This window comes from Triturus cristatus, chromosome 2_2, assembly GCF_964204655.1.
Source record: "Triturus cristatus chromosome 2_2, aTriCri1.1, whole genome shotgun sequence".
Lineage (NCBI taxonomy): Eukaryota > Metazoa > Chordata > Amphibia > Caudata > Salamandridae > Triturus > Triturus cristatus.
In genome coordinates this window covers 873,754,332-873,778,946 of record NC_140582.1, presented here as the reverse complement: position 1 = coordinate 873,778,946, position 24,615 = coordinate 873,754,332, and the positions used below count along the sequence as shown (strand labels likewise).

Here is a 24,615-nt window from a genome sequence, read left to right as displayed (position 1 = left end):
CCCACCAATCCGGAGGCGCTATTCTAAATAATCATGCAATCAAGGGCCTGCTTCCTCTTTCCTCAAGCAACCAATCCATGGATCACTTCTCCTCGCTATAGAAAATCCATAGCTACCGATCCTCCGTTTACTGTTTCCTTGTGGGAGGACCGGAAGCACTTAATGCATAATGCCCCTCCTATTTCTATTATTCACCCGATCCAATCTTCAGTTTCCTATTTCACATATCGAAAAACAGGGGACATTTCAGACATAACGCGCCTCTGATAGCCAATCATTGGTGGTATCTAAATCCCACCGATCCGGAGGCGCTGTTCTAAATAATCGGACAATGAGAGACCTGTTTCCTCTTTCCTCAAGTAACCAATCCATAGCTCATTTCTCATCTCTATATCGAGTCTCCTTAGCTACTGAAGTGAAGTGTTGGTCATAGGATGTTCGCAAAGACTCCCATACCTATGACCAGTATTGTGCTCAATTAAGGCAGTCCCATAGATTATGGAAGATATCATAGTCCACTGTGCCACATCTGCAGCACTTTGAGTTTGGTCTGACATGTCCCAAGTACAGTGTTATCGGGGACGAGTGTCATTCATGCAAAATGTTAAAAAAGCTGAACTTACATTTCGCCTCTTGAGCCCTTTGTTGTGTTGGGATAAAGTCTGTCACCATATGTCATCCTAAACTCATTAGCAGCTCTTGCCATTTAAATCTGAGAACTTCTGCTGTCAGTGTTGAAAAGGTGGATTCAATCATTGCACCATGCAGACCCGAGCCCATTCATTTAGCCCTCCCCCAAAGATTAAAAGGTTTCTGTAGATGGGAGTGCATAGGGTAGAGACCCCAATCTGGCCACGATACAGTGGGACAGTTTTATGCATTCTATGCTTGGGAGGGTAGGAGATTGAATTCCGCACTAAAGTCAGGAAAATGATTTATTTGTCTATCTTATAAGAGATTATCAAAATACTTGTACCAGCAACTTCTCATATATGCCAATTGAGTACTCTCCCATCATTCCTCACTCTAATACTGATCTATAAAGGGCATTCAAGTAAATATATGGCCCTGCCTTCACAAGTTCATGTGCTGCTCAGTAAGTAAGGGCAATGGAATGAATGACTGAGTTATGTCTTTCCAATGTCTTGGAGGGATCAGCAGTCACTTAAGCCAATTTCCTTGAATAATAATTGGATTTCAATTGAGTACAACATGGACTTAATATAAGTATTAGCCAATAGATTTTAGGAATATGCTAACTGATGTGCTGGGCACTATGTTTTTATGTGTTGTAGACAGATTCCACTACTTATTGTGGTTATATGTAGTTTACAGGGTGTTGGTCTTTGTGCTGCTGAGTTCTAAATATTATGTTAGATGGTTGCTTCGGTTTCTGACAATCGGGTGCTTTGGTTCAGCAGGCTGAGCACTGCAAAGACGTAAATAATATTTGGTGCCATCATTGTCATAATTTCCTTTATGCTGCTCAGAGGAACAATTGTAGGCCTGACCATTCAAGAAATAAGCTGATTATTTCATAATTAAGGGATTGATGTTCTGCTGCACCATATTTTTGAGGCCTTGATTGACCAACTGACCAGGTATTGTAGCTTGGCCAGAACATGGCAAAATGGGAGCACTCCCAAGATTGTGCTGTTTTCACCCTGGATATTGGTTGGGGCTTTACTCTTTGATACAGTACCATTACACAGAGATAACTCCTCATTCAGGGTCACTGTACTGGAAGGTGAGGTTCTGAGAGCATCACCAACATCTCATCAGCATATAGGTTGATTTTGCCCTGACCGCACCTGGAGTGAGTACACTCAGACCAGGAGGGATGTCTCCAGGTAAGGCATGGGATCCAGATCAAGCAAGAAACACTTGTTAATATCCCTGTGCACACAGTACAGTGCTACCTCCACATTGGGCGCACTAATAGACGCCTCCAGATGATTTCACAAAAAGCATTGAACACAGAGTTCCAGGGGCACAATGTGCACCAGGTATAGAGATTTGAGATATTTTTGTCCCTAGCAAAATCCTCTGACCCCTATGTATGCTAGTTGGCTGAAGCATGTCAATCCTTTTTTGATCCTCTATTGGATGTTTAGGACGGATTAATTGTCCTCACCACGTCTCATTGTTTTTAACTTTGCGGCCATACCAGTTTCATAAGTAAAGTTATCACTTCCGGGGACAGCAACAATTTTAGCTCACCTCCTTTTGCAAAGATCCCACCATGTCCCTCAGATAAGAGACTCTACCTCCTGGTGGAGGCGAGGCCTGGTGATGACGTACTTGACAATTAGTACTTTAGTGGTGAGATCATACTACTGAGAAAAATAGTCATTGAGGTCCTCACTATTATTTCAAGTAGAGACTCCAGTGACTGAAAATCATGCAGTCCTTTTGATTACCTCTGTGAGAATACTCTTGTCACTGAGTGTTTGAGAGAGTCTGAAAGTGAGCGAGCAGGGGTTTGGGAACCAGGACAAACAGGGAATAATAGGAAACACTGATGGGTACCCTTCTTAATGGGGAGTGGTCTAAAATTAAAACACGGCAGGATATTTGTACCTCAGAAGTCATGTATAACAAACACACTTTACTTATGAACTTTATCCCAAGCTAGCTCTCTCTCTAGTGTTTTTAAACACGTAGCTTATCCCACTTGATCAAATGCTTCATCTGCATCTATGGAAAGGCCACTTTCTGACCTGCATCATCTGTGACCTGCCACAGTAGATGCAGGAGTGTACACAAGTTGCTCCAGAGGACCTATGAGGGACAAAGCATGTCTGGGCTGGGTGGATCAGTGAGGATATAAGTAGGCTCAGTCTAATAAAATGTATACTTCACATCAATGGTTAGCAATGAAACAGACCTATAACTGGCGCAAAAGTAGAGATGCCTTGACAGGTATCAGGTTCATTAATATAATCGCTTGACCGAATTTGGGTCACATCTGTCCCGTGTGCTTTGTGTCCAAAAACATCTTGTACAATTATTAGGGGACCTTGTGGGTGCTAAATATTTATACTAAGGTACTGCAAACGTTAAATGAGTATACATAGGTGTACTACTGATGATGGGTCCTATTTCTAACATATACTATGTGAGTGACTGTGTGAATGTGTATCTGTGTGTAAGTGGGTGTCTGAGTGACTAGATGTGTGAGTGAGTGTACGAGTAGCTGTATGGGTGAATAAGTGGGTGTTTCAATGGCTGTATGGGTAAGTGAGTGTCTGTGTGAGTGGCTGTATGGGTGGATGAGTGGGTGTGTGAGTGGCTGTATGGGTGAATGATTGACTGAGTGGGTGTTTGTTTAACTGAGTGGGTGTGGGAGTGGCTGTAATGAAGAGTGACTGTTAAGTGAATGTATGGGTGAGTGATTAGGTGTGTGAATGCTCATATGTATGGATGGGTATGTAAGTGGTAGTGTGGGTGCATGTTTGGCTCTGTTGAGAGGCTGTATGATAGAGTGACTCGGTATGTGCATAGCTGTATTGGTGAGTGAGTGGGTGTGTGAGTGCTGTATGGGTGAGTGAGTGGCTGTGGGAGTGACTGTATGGGTGATTGAGTGGCTGTATGAGTAGGTGTATGGGTAAGTGTGTAGCTGTATGTATGCGTGAGAAGGTTGGTGTGTGAGTGGCTCTGTGGATGAGTAAGTGGGTGTCTGAGCCTAACTACAACATCCCTGAACCTTTGTTTTTTTCAGTGCATTTCTAAGGTTTTTTTTTATTCCATTTCCTAAATATAACATCCATGTGACATTTGTTTTTATCCGTGTAAATTGATGGTTTGTTAAGATTATTTCCTAGCTATAATGCCCCTGTAACCTTTGGGCTTTTTTATGGAATCTCTATGTTTTTATATGTCAATTCTTAACTTTAACCTCCCTGTAACTTCAGGCTTTTTTTGTGAATTTCGAATTGTGTTTTAATTTTATTTCCTAACTGTAACCTGTAACCTTTGTGAGTGGGTGAGTGATGGTCTGTGAGTGGGTGTGCAAGTGGCTGTATGGATCTATAAATGGATGTATGATTGTCTGAGTGGGTCTATCAGGGGCTGTATGGGAAGGTAAGTGGGTGTGTGAGTAGTTTTCTGGGTCTGTGAGTGAGTGGCTGTATGGGTCCATGAGTGGGTGTGTGGATGGTTATGTGGGTGTATGAGTAGTACTATGGGTTTGTGAGTTGGTGTGTGGGTCTATCAGTATATGTGAGAGGAGCTGAATGAGTGTGTCAGTGGGTGTGTGAGTATCAGTGTGATTGTGTCAGTAGCTCTGTGAGTGACTGGTCCAGAATGGAACCTCACCTGCCCATTTTTTTAACAAGTCCACAGTTTTGCAGAAAAAGTCTACCCAACAGGAGTACTTTCTACTGGGTAATTAGCAAGTGCTACCTCATTGGGTAATAACTAGTACATATTGTACACTGCAGCTGCATAATGGATCACAAGGAAATGCCTCCAGTCTGCTTGTGTGAATGTAATCCACAAATCTATAATAACACGAATCCTCATCTACAGAAGCTAGTTTGGTAAGCTTTCCATCAAAATAGGAAAAGGAGGGAAGACCTTTGCATACTACAAAGTTAAACAGCGAGGGGCCAAACAGGCAGGTGATTTTGGCCAGTTGTATATGCAGGGTAATTAAAAGGGAAAACCATAGACTCTGCTCTCAAGACAAGAAAGAAACAAAATCATTCCATCAATGACTCCAAAAGAAAGAAAAATTCACGCATAAATCCATAAGAGAGAAAATAGAGCAATGTGCCATGGAACACTAAAAAACAAAGTTGTTAAGTACAATGTCATTGACTTTCAATCACTATGCTTCAGTGAAGTAAAAATCAGATAAGGTGTTTTTATTCTTTTGCAGAGTAAAAATATCACCACCCATAATGTTCTTCCAATCATAGCCATAGACAGTAAGTATATATCCACAACATTTACAAACAGGCATCTTATCAACCTCTTAGAGCACTCAGCTGTTGGTAAACCTTCTTATATCCGTTTGTCTCCGCAGGTTTTTTAGGGAAAGGGAGGAAAACTTGAATCAAAATGCAATGAATCTGTCCGGCAGCACTGGAATATTAGGCACAATGCCGAAAATCCTCTTACAGCGGTCGCAAGAGGGAAGCATATATGTGACCAACGTAGAAACGCGTAAATCTGCGACTGCAGTGTACTGGTCAATTACGGGCAAGAAGGACTTCAAGTGCAGCTTTTATACTGCCACACTCAGCGCCAAGAGGCCATTTTTGGGATATGCAGTAGCAGCTGTGACAGTGTGTGTGTGTGTGTGTGTGTGTTATGCACTTATACGGTATATAACAGGGAAGGAACCGACTATAAAAGTTGTATATTATGATGTGTACTTTCCCATGTACTCATTACATATGTACTACTAAGAAAATGAATGTCTTCTTTTTCCATTTTATTCCTCACACAAGGTAGTAAACTAAAACGACAAGTAAATCGCATTCGAAAAACGGTAATATGAAGCAGTTGCATAGCAAAGAAAGTAAAAATATACTCTGAATCTCTCTTTAACGAGTGTCACCGAGTTAAGTTTCGGTAAAGAAATCATAGTCTTAGCATGGGATTATGGGGCACAGCTTTTAAAGCCATATATTTTTATAACTAGAAAATACATACTACTTCAGATTTAATCTGTTTTGATTTTTGTCCTTCGATTTCATAAAATGGTTAGTTGCCACAGTCTCTATTATAGATTTTTTATTATAAAGTACGAATAGTCCTTTAAAATCACCAATAAAACAACACATGCTTGCTCAGACATTTCCGTAGAACAAAAAGGTAAATTATATACTTTTAATATGCAAATGCATTTCTTCTTTGCAGCTAAGGTGTTGTGAATTAAACAGCACATTTAGCATTCATTGTCTTGTCGCATAGGAATAAAAGCAGAAACACTGCATGCCTGCAAGATAAATTATTTCTGTATGATTATTTAGAGAACAGTTTAGAAAATATTTGTAGTGAAAATAGAGAACGTGATAGAGGTTTTATTCCCAAAATATTTAAAAAGACATAGGGGGCAATAAAGAAATAGGATACAGGCACGAACTTTGTCTGAGACAACAAACATTGCAAGTGGCAAAAAAATATATTAGAAGTACACTTTTCGAAATACTAGTCGAAGAATGATACAGAAGTAAGCAATTCAGAAATAGGTGTGGTCAACTCAACGCAATAACTTCCAAACTACTAATATATAGAAGCAGCTCGAGTTCCATCAAATGTGCAAATATTTGAAAAATAGAAAAAAGTTCAGATGGTGGTGAATTTTATTAATTAAGTGATTAAATAGTTATTGAATTTCCTGCATCAAGCAATTCGCATAAAAAACGGAATTAATTGCAATACTCGTTAAGTACGTATAATTCCGTGCACCATGTTTACAAGCATATCAGTAGATGCGTATGATGCATTATTTATTTCCATCTGGCCGGAGATTTTAGCACAGTGGGGTGGACACCCACTACAGAGATACGTTTGCAAGACGATATACTAACAATGGATGTCACAGAGAGAAGGAGGTCATGCATAGTGACCATTTAAGTAGTACTCACTAAACAGTGAATTTACTCTTCTTCCTTTAACCCCTTGCCTGCTCATAACGGAACCACTCCGTCATGAGCCACGGGCGCCGTGTGCTCATGACGGAGTGGTTCCGTCATGCTGCGGCCGTTGGCGGCCGCTCCGCCCACGCGGCACTGATTCCCCGCCTGTGCGGGCGAACAATGCAAGTGGGCGGAGTCGTGACGGAACCACTCCGTCATGAGCACAGCGCGCCCGTGGCTCATGACGGAGTGGTTCCGTCACGAGCATGGCGGCGCCGCACTGACCCCGAACCCCCCCTGCGCCGTGGCGGAATTCGTGCCGCGGTGATGGGGTTAAATACACATTTAACATTAATTCTCATAGTATTCACAGAAGAGAAATTAAACTTGCATTAAAGTGACCAGCACCCCAGCACTATCCACATACAAAGAAGACTGGAGAACTAGTCCGCCTTACTGAAAGAACAGCCTGTTCTTGCTACACACGGGGATGCCAGTCTATTGTTTGCAAGTGGATGCACACAAACTCACCTGATTTATGCGATTTATATGTGGAAACGACTCAGCATTCTACTCCTCACCATATTAAACTTGTCTTACAAACTGGCATGCACCCCACCCCCGTTGTTTTACAGTAAAACAAGCCTACCCCTGCCAACAACGGAGTTTGGACGACTCACAAACACTCCTAACCCATACCTCATAACGCATGCAAACTTTGCAAAATTATTTGCCAATCAATTTATTGAGGTCATGTATTATTAAGAAATTGGAATATTGGTTGAGGGGGTAGAAGTCCCACTCCGGCAACACCCACAATCCTTGTCAGGGTGAATTACAAAAGTAACTAAATTAACTTGTGCTAAAACCCTGTGGTAGCTTGGCCTAAAGTAGTAAGGCTTAACTTAAAGGCAAACTGTAAAGTATTTATGGAGTACACCACATGTAACAATCCTGATGCGACCCCCCAGAATACAAAGGAAAGGAGAAGGTAGCTATGTTGATCCAAAGACTGTTATGACGTGGGATTGACAGGCCAAATATCCCATTTCAATGTGGACCTAAAATATATATTGTAAACTTGTGTTGGTTCTAGTACAACCCACTTAAATAGGATTTGCTCCTCATCTCTCCCCCACATTACATCTACAGTCGCCCATGCATGTCCTACAGCAAGTCCACAATAACTGAGACGAGAAAGTGCCAGTATCGTTAAATGCGGAAAAAGCTTTAGATAGCCTGGAATGGAACTAAATGCTCTGTGTTTTGAGAAAAATTTGAATAAGAATACTTTCTCACCTAAATCAAAGAGCTATAAACTAACCCCACAGCCCCAATAGAACGTAATTGTTTCCAGTCCCCAGGAATTGCTAAACAAATAAGAACCAAGCAAGGATGCCCTGTCACTCCTCCTGTTCGTCTTCGCATTAGAACCATTTGGTACATGTAAAAGCCAAATGTTTCTATTGGTTACCGTGGGACTTCCAGGACCAAAGACGTATCTCTAATTGCTATAATTATTGTTTATTTACAGATAATCAACAGATGATGTTATTGAAATTCTCTTTGGCTCCTAGTGTGTTTCTGTAATCAGCTTTTTTTCACTCTCTCTAGTGCTCAGTTAATAGGGGATAGGAAGTGCTGAGCGAGGTACGCTCCAAGGTGAACTTGGCTGGGAGCCTCTCGGTCCTTCTGTTCTCTGAGAGGCATTGTGCCTGCAGACGTTGCCTCCTGTCATTAGCTGGCTTGGTTCTGCTTGTGTGGACCTCGTCCTCTAGCATCCTGCCAGGAACCACCGTTTCTTATCTCCCATCTCTTCCCTCCTCTGGTCTCGTCTTTTCTCCCTACCACCTGACTTCCATCTCCTTCGTTCCTCTTCTTCCTGTTCTGTTCTCTGTGGAAAAAACGGAAGTCATTTTTCTGTTTCAATGTTTTTTCTCTATGTAACCATTTGTCCGTCCTCCCTTTTATTTTTTTACAGAGTTATGTATAGAGCGAACTTGACCCGAAGGTATCCGGTATCAGAGCACTTTACACAAGCACCAGTTTTGTTACACGAGGACAAATTCATTTTTGTTAGGCACGGGTAGATTAAGTGATTTGCCCAGAATCCCAAGATGTTGCACGTCCTCGCTGAGACTCGAACCCGGTTTCCCAGATTTGAGGTCCACCGCCCTAGCACTTAGGCCACATTCTCTCCATCTAATCTTTTCTTCTAGTTTATTATTCTTAGATGGATCGTGCATAGTCTAGGCATGCTGAGCTGACAGGGTGACAGCTAAATACCCTACCTCTTACTCTTCCTCCTCCACCTCCCCACAATTGCCCTCTGTTAGATTATTCCTATAGGGAAAAACTGGAAACCGAGAAAAGAAGTCTGCATTGGCCTTGTCCATGCCCTTTCTGTGTTTAGTTTCACACAGTAGGGTTGTATGGAGAGGAATCAGAGAAGAACACCTAGGATTATTTCCTGTATTCTGGCAAATCCATGCAAGTGGAGCGTGATTTGTATAAAGGAAAAATGGAAGCCCATTGAGGTAATGACAACGTTTGTCAACTGCTTATTTGATAGCCAAACATTATTTTTCAACCGCAGGGTTTTTAGGTTCCCTAGAGAGCAACTTTGTGCTTATTAATTAAATGAGAGCTTCATCCTGATGTACGTTTAATTGAGAAAGGACTGCCCTCAATCCTATGTTAGAAGCATCAGCCCTAAATGCATACACTGTCCACATATTGAGGGACTGTCCAAACCTCCCTGATTACCTGATGGAGGTCTGGTTCAAAGTAACCCAAGAAAAATAACAACTACCCTTAATGGAAGGCAGTATTCTGACATGACATGAGGGCATACCAGAAATTACTGAACACAGATGCAGAAGGTTTGCAACCACACAAGCTACTGCTAGAATCTATATACTATTGCATTGTATTGTATTGTAATTGCATTTATATAGCGCTTACTACCTGACGAGGCGTCGAAAAGCTTTTTCAGCGAGTAGCACGCTACTCCGGGACCCATAGAGGATTAGTGTTGAATTAGTATAGTGAAACATGCAAGTAAATTTTAAGTGGTGGATAGGTTAGTCAGTTATAGGTTAGTCAGTTATTTGGATTCGGAATGATAGCAGAATCTTGAAGCACGCTACTCCAGAAACCCATAAAGGATTAGTGCTGAATTAGTATGGTGAAATATGAAAGTAATTTGAGTGGTGGATATTAGTCAGTTATTTGGAGTGAGAAGGGTAGCGGAGGGATAAAAGGGAAGAAAGGTTTGCATCCATGTGGCACCTGTTAATCCTGATGGGTGTTGAAGCGCTTTTTTGGCAAGTAGGACGCTACTCTGGAAACCATAAAGGATTAGTGTTAAAAAGATTAGTATAGGGAAGGTATGAAGTAATTTGAGTGGTGGATATGTTATTCAGTTATTTGGATAGAGAAGGGTAGGTTGCAGAATAGAAGAGGGAAAGAGGTTTGTATTTATATAGCGCTTGCTACCCCTTGATGGGGTTTTGAGGCACTTTATTGGCGAGTAGCACGCTACTCTGAAACCCATAAAGGATTAGTGGTGAATTAGTATAGTGGAATATGGAAATTGAGAAGTGAACATGTTAATCTGGTATTTTGATTGAAAAGGATAGTGGAGGGACAGAAGAGTGAGATTTCTTTTTTTTTTTAGGTCATAGCAGTAGGAGGAGGCTATTGGATATGTAAAAGGGGTTTTTGAGGGGGGAGAGTCAGAGGGAAGAGTTTATAAAGGTTTGTTTTGGGGGATCGATATAGTAAAAAGAGATGTCAGATGATGCAAAGAGGGGTAGAGTAGGAGAGAGTCTAGAAAGGGTTATTTTGGGGATCATAGTAGTGGTATGGGGTTTAGGATAAATGAGAGAGTGAATGTAGAGGATATATAGATATATGTATAGGGTGAGAGTTAGGGTAGTGCTTTGGAAATAGTAGTAGAAAGAAGTTTGAGATGAGTCAGAAAGTTGGACCAGAGGAAATATTGAGAGAAGTATAGTCTAAGAAATAGGGAAGTGCATTTGAAATGCTAAATTAGAAGAAAGGGATAAATATAAAGATCCTTAAGTACATTGAAAGCATATAGAGGCATAGAAGATATGCTTTTTCAGAAGAAAGGTAACAGTCACACAGATCCACGTACATGGAGGGTACATAGATGCACAATGGAAGTAAGTACACGTACACCAAAGATGATTTTTTTAAAAATTTATTTATTTATTTATTTACAAAAACATAATTATTCTACATGTTTATACAAAGAAATACACAAAGATAGGTACATATCTATAGTGAAAGTAAATGCTTAATTTACAGAGGAATATGCTATACATTTCTGTTTGTTTATGGTGCTTATGTGGGGAAGAGCCAATTCTTGAATAGTTTTCTGAAGATTAGGTGGTTGTCGGTGGATCTTATGTTGGGGGGTAAAGAGTTCCATAGTTTGGCTGCTTGAACAGAGAAGGATGTGCCACCCATGTTTTTTTTCATGTATCTTGGAATTTTGAGGCGAGATGCCCCTTTAGAGCGTAGGTTCCTTTGTTGAATGTGTTTGGTGATTTTAATCCTGATGAAGAGTGGTCCCATTCTATGTATTGCTTTGTGGGTGATACAAAGTAGCTTGAACGTGGATCTTCTGGTAACCAATGCAGGGCTTTCAAGGCAGATGTGGTCTCGCAGTTTGATATGCAAGAGTAGTCTGGCAGCAGAGTTCTAAATCCGCTGTGGTCTTTTCATTGTTGTTAAAGGTGATCCGTGGTAGAGGCTATTGGCGTAATCGAGTTTGAACAGAACAAGGGAGATGGTAGCTTGAACCTTGTGTGGAAATCCCAAATGAGGGAAAATTCGTCGCAGCGTTTTTATAGTGACAAAGCTCGACCTTGCTAGTTTGTCCACTTGGGCATTCATCGACAGCTTGGAGTCCATGGTCATTCCGAGGGTTCTTACTTCCTTCGATACTTTAGGCGGTGATCCCAGTTCATCAGGCCAGGCAGCAAGTGGGTTGTGATGTTTCCAATCGCCACAAGTGAGTATTTCAGTTTTTGAAGCATTCAATTTGAGATGGCTCCAAGTCATTCACTGATCCACGGCTCTGAGACAACTAAAAATTGGGGATTTTTGAATGTCTTTGGGGCATTCCAGTTGAAGGAGTATTTGCGTGTCATCTGCACAGGTATAGCACGTGAGGTGAAATTGATTGATCAGTACCGGTAATGAATTCATGTAGATGTTGAAAAGCATGGGCGAGATGAGGAACCTTGAGGGACCCCTGCTTTTGTGGAGTATGGTTTGGAAGAGAAAGGTGAGGTATGGATGACATTAGTTCTGTTTTGAAGGTAGGACACGATCCAGTCTAGAGCAGTTCCCTCTATGCCGGCTTCATAGAGTCTTTGTTTCAGAGTGTCATGGCCAACCGTGTCAAAGGCAGCCGTGAGGTCCAAGAGGAGTAGAGCAGCAACCCCGCTGCAGTCAACTGTATTCTTCAGGTCATCCCACATGGCAAGGAGGGCATCTAGAAGACAACCACACCTCCCACGATGGAGACGTGGCTCAGCAAAATGTTCCAATTAGATTTGAAAAATTATTGTATAGGATGAATGTTCAGCATTAAAAGTAAACGTCATTATGGGGTCAATTTATGGCTACTGAGAACGGTTTAGAACCTATTATGTATGACTAACGCAAGGAATATTTCTATACGATGCCTACTAATTACCACTTATATCATCCTGTCTGACTTTATTTGTAACAGCTGACTGTGCACTGCTGTAGAACACACCCTACCTAGTTTATCCTATACGCCAACTCGAGAATATAGGTAGAACACTGTGGGTTGCAAGGAAGCAAGAATGCTCAAGACCTCAATCAAAGTTACCCTAAGCCTCCAACCGCTACCCACCCTATACCTCCACTCCCTTTTATTCTTATTTGTAATTTTTGCTTTTCTCTCTCCCTTTTTCTTTTCTTCCCCTTTTTTGGACATGTAAGTGTACCAATCATCTCTACATGCCCATTTAGGATCAGGCGGTTTTTGGCAGTCTGTCTGTTAGTTGAGTACAAGACAGTATCATAGGAGTGAACTATGCATCAAAAGTCTTTGCTAATCTTTGCATCCTGTGTATTGCTATTGGGAAATGTCACTGAATTTGCTATAGTATAATTGGTGAGACCTGGACATATACCACTGCTTATGTTTTACCTAAATAAAATGTCATGAATAAATTTAAAATAAGAGAAAAGCCTTTATTCCTTGAGTAATCTATAGCGAGCTTTGCACTAGTTCAGTGGGAGGGCCTTCTAGTCCCAGAACCATTTTGGTTCAGTGGAGGAGGTTGACTGGCCCAAGGGCAGAAAGGTTCTAACAAGGGCAGAAGGGTGTGACAAGTTAGAATTTACCCCGAATAGTGCACTGTGGGATGGGATAATTTGCTGTAAGGCAAACAGGATGTGCAGCTAATATAGGAAATATGCCCATGGGATCTTTTTTCTCATTAGTTAGGGAGTATCCACGAGTCACTTCTACCCAATGGTTAGGGAATCCTACGAAAGTGGCATCTCACCTAAGGCTCATCAGTGCACATCTGGACCTGCAGAAAAACAGAAGAGGACTACACCTGCTGTCTGTAACCTGTGCATAGACCTGAGGTGCTGGATCTGCTCATATTTGTATCCAGGACTGAGAAGTGGACTCTTAGGGTTAGTTGGCTGATCTCCTGTGTGACTACAGACTATAGCAAGCTGTAAGAGCCCTTTTTCCTAGAGTGACCAGCTGCCTACTAACAAAAGGACCTGAGCTGGACCCTGTTGGTGGCCTTGACTGGAGCGAGTCGTGTCCCTTAAATGCGGTCTCTGAGGTCCTGGAAGGACTTATTACAGACTAAAAGTAATTGTTCCAGAAAGTCTGAAAAGTTGTGACTTGAAAAAGTTATCTTACGGCAAAGGTCTCCAATTTTGAGAAGCCTTTGTCAGATACAGCTCCCAGGTGAAGGTGCAAAAAATATCTGACCAATGAGAGGACTTCGGTGAGGATGAAAATTAAATTTTCCCTCTCTGAGCTTTTTCCACCAAAACCAACAACATGATCCAATGGTTATCTCAATTTGTGAGGACATCACCAGAGCAGTCTGCAACCATGCCCCGCCTCAGGGTAATTCACTGAGTTGCCCCATCCTCACTATTTTTACATTGTGGTATGTTGTGCTAAATCACTTTAATCCGAGCAAAAAAACAATAAAAAAAGATTTTCATAATTCGCAAATTGCAAAATCTATTCTGTAGCAAAGAATTAGGTGCCCAAATCCTAAAGCATTAACATGTGATTCACCTCTACCTTCTCTGATATCCAGCAGCAGCTGCTACCTTGAAGCAGCAGTGGGGCAGGGTGGGGTGGGGAGAAGTGGCGGGGGAGTGAATCGGATACAAAAAAATCACTTACCTCTTGGCCGGTCAGATGGCTAGCCTCTGCTTCACCTACGTCCTCTACCTGTCTTCTTCTGGGAAACAGGAAGGAGGGAGCACCAGGGCTGCAATGCAGTGTTGCGATTGGTCTGAGAGCTGTGACACGGTGCTCAGCCAGGGGCTGGAGGGTTGGGCATGTACTCCATGCAGACTGTAATGTAGCCTGCATGGATAACATGCTATGGGCGCATGACTGCTCAAGTCACCCAATTACTCATGCTCACAAGGGAAGTGCAAACCACTTCTATCCCTGCTCTGAAAGCAGCCCCACCCCACAAAGACGCCGCAACAGGAAAAAATAAAATGATAATAACTTTGAGTTATTATCATTATCATTTGCTTTTTTATTTTTTTACACTGCATAAAACAGTGGAGCGATGTTCCTCCGCCTTAGTGGAAGAGCCGCCACTGCTGATATCAAATGAATGGATGAAAGTTCTGTCATTTAGAAGACATACAGGATAGACACTAAGGGTCTATGAAATAAAAGTTGGGTCTGCAGATTTAGGAGGCAAAATCAAGATTTATGAGTAGGAGGAAGAACCAGCTTTCTCCTATAGAGACGTTTTAAGGAATGGGCAAATCTGGAAATTGCCCAGAGACCCTAGCTTCTAATGGGCCTCCTGAGAAAGTGAATTGTCTCTCTATTTGACCTCTGTCCATCCGATTTCTCTACCTAAACCTCTGTCCATCTGTGCCTGCCTCTAGCTCTAACTCGATCTTTCTACTCTGTGTGAATTTAATAATTTGTGGGTCCCAAGCAAGGCATATTTTAACAGATTTTGTGTGACCCCGTTAAACCTTAAATTATCGTTTTATTTGTTTCATTCAGGGAGGCCCCAAATATGTGTTGCCTAGGGCCCCCGAAATCCTTAAAACAACACTGTACTCCTACTTTCAGTTCATAAAGTGTTATAGGATTGTTTGAAACACTTTAATAAAATTCTTAAGTAAATGGATTTCTTAGGTATGTTTGTGCAAGTTACGCCATCAGAAATCCATACAACACAAACGAATGTATCGTAATTTACCAAGGACAAGGACATATAACTACTACACATGATACACATTGTGCAGCTGACATTTTACAGCCGGTGCCACAGTTGTGGACAACACTTAAGCTCAATACACATACCACATTAATTTTCCGAAAACACACTTGAGGATACATAGGTACCAGCACAAATAATAGCACATATCCATAGAACTCCAGCCCAAAATCTCTAGAAATCAAAAAATACCAGTTTATGCCTAATGAATACATGCATGTGTATATCACACAATGAAACATCTGATATTAGTACCTAAAGGTGCATTATCCTATGCAAGGATATGAAAAATACTCATGAGCGTGTAGAAGATGCACCCAGTATATTCTACACATGCACGCACGTGTAGAACACATGCACGCATAAAACACACAGCTAAATATATTGAAACTTCTTTATCGGGCAGAAATGAGGCTTAGCAATGAAACTAGCCTGTCACGGAGAAGCTTTTCAAATGCACACATTTACTATTAATAAGATGTGCTTGATTATGGAGAAGTGGCAGGAGGGCACTGTTGTTTGAGAATTAAGACTGACCGAAATCTCTGACTAAAAGGACATAGACCACAGTTTTACAATACACCTTAAATTACATCACTCAGTTGTAAGCTAAATCTGCAAATTGGAGGATTAACTGCACATAGATTTTCACAACGTAGATGAGAAATAAGAGAAGGTAGGTTGTGGAAACAAATTTGGATTCAGAGAACTGAAAAAAGTTACGCCAATTTGTATCCACTTTCACACAGAAGTACCAAATTTTTGGCACTATCATCCATCTAAATTTTAAACTTAAGACACTTTAAAGTTTTATATATCATTGTCTGGCCCGATTTTGTAAATTGAGCCGTAACTTGATGTAGACGTAACTTAACATTTACTGAATGATTTATTTTCAGATATTTCACAGTGAAAAAGAAAACACGTTTTATAACTATTGCAACTCTAAATGGATGTAAAATGCAATTGATGCAATTGGTGTCATAAGTTACACCACTTTCGAAAATCAGCCTCAGAATGTTTTACCTGCCCTTTTTGCTCAATTGCATTTTACATCCATTTAGAGTTGCAATAGTTATAAAACGTGTTTTCTTTTTCACTGTGAAATATCTGAAAATAAATCATTCAGTAAATTGTCAGAAAACCACATTTTAATCCAAATTACAATAATGTAAGTACCCTAGGGACAAAGATGTTTATGTTGAAGTTATACTCATTGGAAGTATATGTGGTAATACCACATTTATTTTATGTATTCATATAAGTTTCCAGGGTAGATAGTAGATATGAAGGCATTAAAGTAATGCACTTCACAAAATAAAGGTCAATATGTCAAGCAGTTTCTTCCATAGAAGGTCATGGAAGTATGCAGCTAAGGAGAAGTGCAAAACAACATACTTACTATCAGATCAAAGCTTTGCGCAAAAGCAAGATATACAATTCAAGACACGGCAAAGCAAAAAACAGTTTGAGTAGTCTTGCACAGCTGTGGGATAGGTCCATAATTAGCCTACCAGTGAACAATGTTTGGCACAATGTCTACGTATTGTATTTGCTATAAATTTAAACAAATGTGTTTATCTTTCGATTTTGAATACATCTTTGTTCAAACTGCAACTTGGGCCCAGAGTCTTAATCAGTGGAGGCTCCTCGTGGGAGTGCTACGGGGTGATGGGGTGGGCCGGGAGAGGGGCAGGGTTGGGGGTAGTAAACTCCGGCTTAAGGTCGAACGGAGTTCAGTTAATAAATAAATAAATAAAATGTATTTCATTGCGCGCGTTGCAATGCAGCGCGCGCAATGAAATTCGTTTTATTTATCGTTTTATTTATCCCCTCACCCTGCCCCTTCCCCGCCACGCCTCACCGCCCCACAGCACTCCCACGAAGAGCCGCCTCAGGTCTTATGGTGCACTACTACAAAATGGGGCACAAACTCCTGTTTAAAAGTTTTGTTTCAGTAAATTTGGACTGGACATGTTTATCTGTAGCAGCCAGGTAATCTCACAGCTTGGGTCCACAGACCCAACTCTTATTTCATGGATCCAAAATGAAAAATTGAATAAAAAGAACATTTGTCCAATCTGGTTCACCAGTCTCTGTGAATTAATGGTATATATATATATCTTCTTTATACTTTCAATAACCACCGAAAAATGTAATGCTATTTTTTCTAAAACTACTGATTACACCAAACCAAAAAAAGGCACTTCTTTGAATAAAGTTGTACTTTCATGCCAATGTGGTGTAATTCCGTTCATTGTTTTTTTCTGTAGTGGAATTCAAGGAACTGTAGGGAAATTAAAATGGGAAATGTTACTTTTTGACACTTCTTTTTCGGCTCCTGACTGATGGATCAGCAGGAAACTTGCCATTCTGAATCCAACGCAAATGCACTTTATGAATAGCTTTTTTCATGCACACTCATCAAATGGTGAAAAAGTTATTAAGAAAACGAAGTATGTCTTTCCAAATTCAAACTCAAATCTAACCATAACTAAACAGGCACCTTTGATGCTTCTGTACTAATTGTGTGGGTGTGCGCGTGGGTGAGTGTCATCATCTATGTCATAATTGTTTATCTGATTTACATGCCTGAATTTGTCCAAATATCCGAACGTAGAAAACTTGCTTTGAGTGTTCTTTTACAGTATGCTGAGTTGTGTAAAATAACACACTTGTAGGGTGCAGTTTGTCCACAATCCAATTTTCCAAACCATTTAGGACTGAACAATTAAGGAAAAATCGGTCATAGTGTCTAAGAAAAATACTATGCACACTGTTCAAAGCTCCAATTTTCATAAGGCTTTTGCGGTGTAGAAAAGGCTTACTTCCAACGTGAAGTCACAGATTTGTATAATTGTAAAGATCATTCTGCTGTAAGTAACTTGAATGGGGTGGCCTTTTCACCCTTACAGAATAGAAAGAGATAGTTTACATTTTGTTCACATGACAGAGAATTTCAGAGTTAGAAATTGATGTTAGGAAAGTTGACACGTTTGGCTATTTTTCATCCATTTTATTTTTACCAACCAACGCGTTTTTATCAGTGAATCTCAATGCTTGCCCTGGGTATTTCAAATAGAATGGGGCTTTTTCATAAAGGTATTTGGGCACAAGTACTAGGCTCTTGAACTTAATCTGAGAGCCCACTGGAAGCTAGTGCAGCATTCAAAGTGTTGGAGAAATGTCTTGATTTAGTCAGGTTGAGCCTCACCCTAACCACTGAGTTCTGCAGAAACTGCATTTTTAGGCTAGACTGTACATTTCTGTTCATAGGGAATTTCATTAGACAAACAGGTTTCCTATTATGGAGCTTGCTAAAGTGGTTCTATCATCATCGGAGAGCAGGTAATGTGCCTTCCTATAAGCTCAAAACAGTAGTTCACAACAGAATAATACAACTCTAGTGCTTAAGCAAGTGATGGCCTCCTTAAGGCTCAGCTTACTTCTATTTATTTATTTATCCACTGAGGGACATTGCTGAAAACATCAGAAGCCATCTCCTTACATTCTAAGGGTTATGGGATTAATTGAACACAACCTACATGTAATCTGCATAATTATGAAATGTGACTACCATATCTAAATCTAGCCGATTGAGGAGAATACACATCAATGCTGCATAAGAAAAAAACAGAATAAATATAGAACTCATCTGTTGATGTGATTATAAACTAACCTTCAAAATAAATGGTCAAACGATGGACATCATTCAGCTGTAGTTTCTGCAATGTTTCTCAACATCTATAATTTTGTTAACCTCAGTTATCGTACTTGGACAATACATCATTTACACTATTTGTAGTGCACCCCCACCCTGATGGAACTCAACTGGCTTCTCTTCCCGACCTGACCCTACCAGCCTCTTGTGGCTGTCAGCACACCCTCAGCAAGGACACCACCAGAGTAGAGACAAGCAAGTGCAAAAATGTTATACAAGACTGCAGACTTTTGTCATCTCTGCACCTGAGGGTCTGGAACAACTTCCCTGTGTCTCCAATCAGACTACTCCAACACTACTCTGCAAAAGAAACGGCCATTCACAATTTTTTTTTAAATACTACTTGCAAACAAAGTGAGAATCGGCTGTCAGAAGCCAGTTTCCCTGCAATTACTTGCCCACTTTATCCTTGCCTTTGACCATGAACAGCACTCTTCTGCCCCTCAGGTAGGTTTGCACTACACAAATACCACATACATGAATACATTTTATTAAAGCTATGTTATATATCCATATTAAAAGATAGAGTTTAAAGACAAATTTGAATTCTGCTTAAACTTTTTGAATTAACAAACAAAAGTGGTTATATGTAAGGTGCAAAATAATTCAGTACAGATCTCACAATTTCGGACTACACATAGTCGGAAAAATGTAGCTATTGGGTTTATTGCAAATAATCTTTAATCTTTCTACACTTACCTTCATATCTTTGTATAAAAACAGCTTTCCTTCACGTAACACAAAATATCTCTCTTGAAATTTGTTGCCAGACAGTAATTTTGAAGGCTCTTCCTTAAATTTCAAGTATCCAGCTTTTATACCATCACCTAAAAAGCATATCAAAGCAAAATAGTGATTTATTTTTACCAAACCTTTCTTTCTTTAGGCAAAATGTAACTACAAGTGCCCACAGCTTTTATAGGAGACTGCCAACCACTTCCTTTACTAGCAACACCCACTTCTCTCACTGCACTGCCCTGTTTCTCACATGGGCACCACACATTGTATGAAATGTACTATGTCCAGATCTAGAGATCAACACGTGAATGAGCCTTTGTAAAGGAAGTGTCCAGGTTTAAAAAGAAATGGTGGAACAATTGTCAATTTTAAAGCCAGTTCACATACATTTGCTGAAAAGCCAAAGTGTTTGAAAGTGCGCTATAAAAGGGAAGAGGGCACATATAAAATATGTCAGTGTATTCATGTATGAGTTTAGGGTGTGGGTAAGATCTGAGGTATGTAAATGGGTACATTTCCTTGCATACATTAAAATGTTAATGTTTCTAGGAATAGGTCAGTAGCAGAAGCAAGTAAGAGACGGGAACATCTTATCAATAGAGAGGTGGGCAATGTCATGCACATATAGGATATGGTTATAAATAGATGAGAAGGGGATTAAAAATGCATAATGCTTTGGGCATACCATTGCCACAGACGACACAGTTATAACAAGGGCTAAAAAGAAGGAATAATCATAAGCAGAGAGTGGAGGCTTATCATAACCAGGAAAGAGAAGGCAGGATACCATTGAGACAGCATTGGCACATAGCAGAGGTTCCTAAAGGTCAGTGCTTCAAAGAGAAGATAGAATTTCAGGTACTCATTATTACACATTACTTGCAAGAGGAATGTGTCAATGCTCACCCATTTTATTGCAACTTTCCTTTGAAATGCAGGTACTTTCCCTCTACAACTGAAACCCTGCAGGTACTCAGTTCCTGACAGTACAAGCCAATTTAATTCACTGTTAAAGGGTCAAGGAAATGTTATACAATGGGCTCAGATAAGAGGGTAATGCGGGAGAGAACGGAATGTGATACAAAGGTTGAATAGAAAATCATACATTGTTACCAGAGTTACATACAGAAGAGAGTATCAAGAAGAGAAGAGGGTCAGCTTATGAGCAGAGAAGAGGGTGACAAAAAGGAAAAAAACAACACAGTGGTGCCATAGGGGAGATAGGCGGGTAATAGCATGGGCACAGAGAACAATTTAGAGGTGAAGATAATACATTGAACACCGAGGAGCTAAAGTTTGAGATTACTGTCTTCAGCACATAGGTATGGGTGATGATGTAGGTTTAAGATAAAAGTGATACACCTAAGGGACCATGGAAAACAAAATCGAATTATACCAAAATAGGGTCTATATTGTGGAAATTAAAAAAGGAGGCATGAGCTTAGAAGGAACTGTGATACTATAGTGAAGAAGGCTATATTACATAGGCCCTTGCATTGAGCACCTAAGTGCAGTTCTCTGCTGCCAGTACCAATCACTGGCTTAAGTAGGATGAAATAGTTGTGGAGTTTCTAAAGTGTCATGCTCAAACAAGTGTAACTAAGTAATTATAGGCACTGCCTAAACATGCAAACTAAAATCTAGTGCTCCACACAGTGGGGCACCTGCCCAGTATTTGGGTGAGTTTCTCTAGGTACATGAAGGGATATGGCAAAGCAACAAAGAAACACCGGAAACACGCTAGACGATTTGCTCTTCAAATGTTTGTGAGCACCGCTTTTTTAATCAATATCAGATAAATGAGTAACAACAAGGACATTGTTGTGAATAGTAAGGATTGAAATTAGGATATTGCTCTCACTCTTTTTCTCTGCAATCCCTCTCTCTCTTTGTTAGTGGCACCATTTTTTTCTCCTCTAGCTGCATTTCTCAAAATCCATCACCTTCTTCATTACTGCCTTTTCACTCTATCTGTCTGTATGTACTTCTTTACATCACCTCCCCTTTACCATCCCCATTCCTCTCTCACACAGACACACACTCTTCTCAAATATTTGCTTTTCCTTTGGTGCTATAAATATTTCAACAAATATTCCAATGGAATGGTAATTATGAAGGCCACCACCATGACCACCCCTCTGTGTGCTCTGAGTTGAAGCCCAGGATTGGATAAGCATTTAATTGAGACATTTTATTAAAAATTCAGAAAAAAGGAAATTCTCTTGCACTGCAACATGAATTAAAAATTCAAATGTAATAATGCACTGCTTTGTAGTCATTATTGAAAAGAGAGAAGTGCTTTTTGCATGTTGAATAAAATGCATATATAGAGGGCCAATTATTATCCATTTTGAAAGTCAGTTATCAATTACACGGTGTGTGAAATACTGTGAATAATGAAATACGGTTCGCAACTGATTCCACGGTGCCCCTGATCCTTTTACGGGATTATTAGTAACCAAAAACCTTCTATGTCAATTTCACATTGAATATAATACTGCGCGGCTACATTAGGCTGTTTTTCGTATTCATCGTAGTGCATTGAGCCGAGTTCACATGGGTCACCCATGGGTGGGAAAAGTACCCCTTGTAGAGTTATGCCAAAATCGTAACTTACACAACAGGGAGACTGTAAAACAGAACACTTCTCAAAACACAACGTGGAATTCTCTATAAAGTAATTTGTTCAAATTTGCCATCATTTTACAAAGAAAAAATGTGGCGTTTCTTGAATACCAAAGGCAACAATATGAAAGAAGACACTGATCTGACTCACAGGGAACTATGCGCCAGAATTAAGGTATTTTTCTACAATGTATTGTCCTTATGATTAGCTGAAGCAGAACACCTTTGTAAAGCTATTTTGGGACTGTTCACTTTTGAAAAAAGGACAAAATACTAAACATTAGAAGACCTAGCATCAATGAAGCCCATCGATCCGGATATGTGTAAAACATGACTTCCAGCTGTGCAGACTTACAAGTTATATTGAACTAAATGATTTGAAGTTTTACTTCTAACAATTTACTTGGTTCAATTTACAAATATCTGTGAGAGCTAAGGTTAAATTGAGGAGCTCGGAAAAAAGCCAATCGAATGTGCATTCAAAATTCTGATTCATATATAAAAGACTGGCAGAATTTTACTCTTGCAAAGTGTATTTGCGAAGGTAAACATTTTGCCAGTAGAGTGAAGTGTCAGCACGGAAAATTTAGAGTTAGGGGCAGGCGTGTGGGTATTTCTAGGTGGTCAACCAGAAAATTGTGGCGAACATCCGTAGGCCAGTGAAATGTGGATTTTCGCACAGGTAACTTAGGTGCCTAGAGATACCCGGTCCGATTCACAAACACTGATGCACTAGAGTGACTTACTCGTGTCCTACTCTTTCATTTTTGGAGTACTACAGGACCCAATCAGAATCGTGAATCGACCATTGTGGGGATGGAGATGGGGAGTGTGACTGTCAATAAATGTTCTCATCCCATATATCATCGTACATTTAGAGAGCCTATCTTTACTACAGGGGGTACTTTTCTCCTTTAACAATTTAATTATTAAGGGCATGTTCATTAAACTATGCTGATAATGGAAAATATGTCATTAGTCGCCTGCACCATGCACTGCCTCGGAAGCTAGGAAGTAACGACGCTGGTCAGCCCCATCGCCTTGTTTGAGCCACAGAAACCCCTGCTGACAAAGGGACATGTCAACAGTACTCAGAGGTCCACTGTCACAAATTACCTTGTGCTTTTTGTCAGCTAATACAACCAATGCATTTTAAATGCTGAGAGGGTTTTAATGTCGGGCTCTGCGGAGAGTGAAACAAACATTGAGCTATTGATTTAGGGAAGGCGCTTGGGAAGCAGGTGAACACCACAGGAAATAAGTACGGAGATAAACAGCACACCTTTAGTCGAACCTTTTAAAAAGTAAACAGTTGGTATTATAATGAATAAAATATCCCCATCCGTATCTCATAAGAATCCCCTCCGAGTTCTGTGACTTTATAGACGCACTCCGATTGTGGGGGCATATTATCAAGAACGGCGTTAATATTATTGCCGCTTTAGCGCCAGAAAACTGCTGCTAAAGCGGCGATAATGGGCTTAATAATATGCCCTGGAGAATTCCAATAGAAGCCCATGTTGACACCAGAACATGGGCTTCTATGGGAATTCTCAAGGGCATATTATCAAGCCCATTATCGCCGCTTTAGCGGCAGTTTTCTGCTGCTAAAGCGGTGATAATGTTAACGCCGTTTCTTGATAATATGCCCCTTAGACTTTTGAATCCTTTACGTAAACAGGACTCCTTCGTTACTTGGAATATCCTTATAATGAACAGTTGAGCCCGTCTGTGCGGATCTCATTCTGTGTAACTCTGGCCAGCAATCATACGCAGACTTGATGAACAACCCAAGCATGTTAACACCCAAAAAGTAGAGACAAGGAAGAGAGTTAAGATACAATGTGTTTGTCTATAAAGTCACAGATATGATATGCCTCATGAAATACCATCAGCACGCATTCACAGCTCACAAATGCGCTAAATTGTTTAATACAAATTTCAGCAGCGTTACATGGACCATTCAAGATCGTGGAGTCTACATCAGAAGTAGTCGCATGGTTGTAACGCTTTCGCTCTTCGTAGGTCTCATGAGGACGTTTGGACGATAATGAAGTTATTTTGAAACGTGAAAATATTCTTCAGTTTTCAATTTGAGTTAGATTTAGTCAGTACATCACTGTGTTAGGTCAATCCTAGCTCATTCTGTTATTTTTTTTCCTTCTGAGTGAAGAGGATATTCATCTTGCCGCATACCCCGTATCCAGGGCCGGACTGGGAACCAAAACCGGACCTGGCAAAGTGCTCAGCTGCCCTTCCTCTCTCCCAGGGGGTTAGGGGTGCCGCCGATCTCTATGCCAGGGCCGATTTTTTTACAGGGCCGATTTTGCAGCTATGGATGGCCCTGCAACAAAACCGGACCACAGGGGCCCAAAACCGGCCCCCACCCGTGCGGCCCACCGGGGGATTGCCCGGT

General features: G+C 40.6%; 1 protein-coding gene across 3 annotated transcripts in view; it reads right to left on the bottom strand.

Moving 5' to 3' along the window:
* The window catches only part of ARAP2 (ArfGAP with RhoGAP domain, ankyrin repeat and PH domain 2), a 1,345,662-nt gene that overhangs the window by 235,331 nt on the left and 1,085,716 nt on the right, over positions 1 to 24,615 (bottom strand). For all 3 annotated transcript variants that reach the window (XM_085642300.1, XM_085642298.1, XM_085642299.1), the window contains exon 28: positions 19,536 to 19,663. In XM_085642300.1, the coding sequence (XP_085498426.1) occupies positions 19,536 to 19,663 (128 nt within the window). The remainder of the gene's footprint in view (positions 1 to 19,535; positions 19,664 to 24,615) is intronic.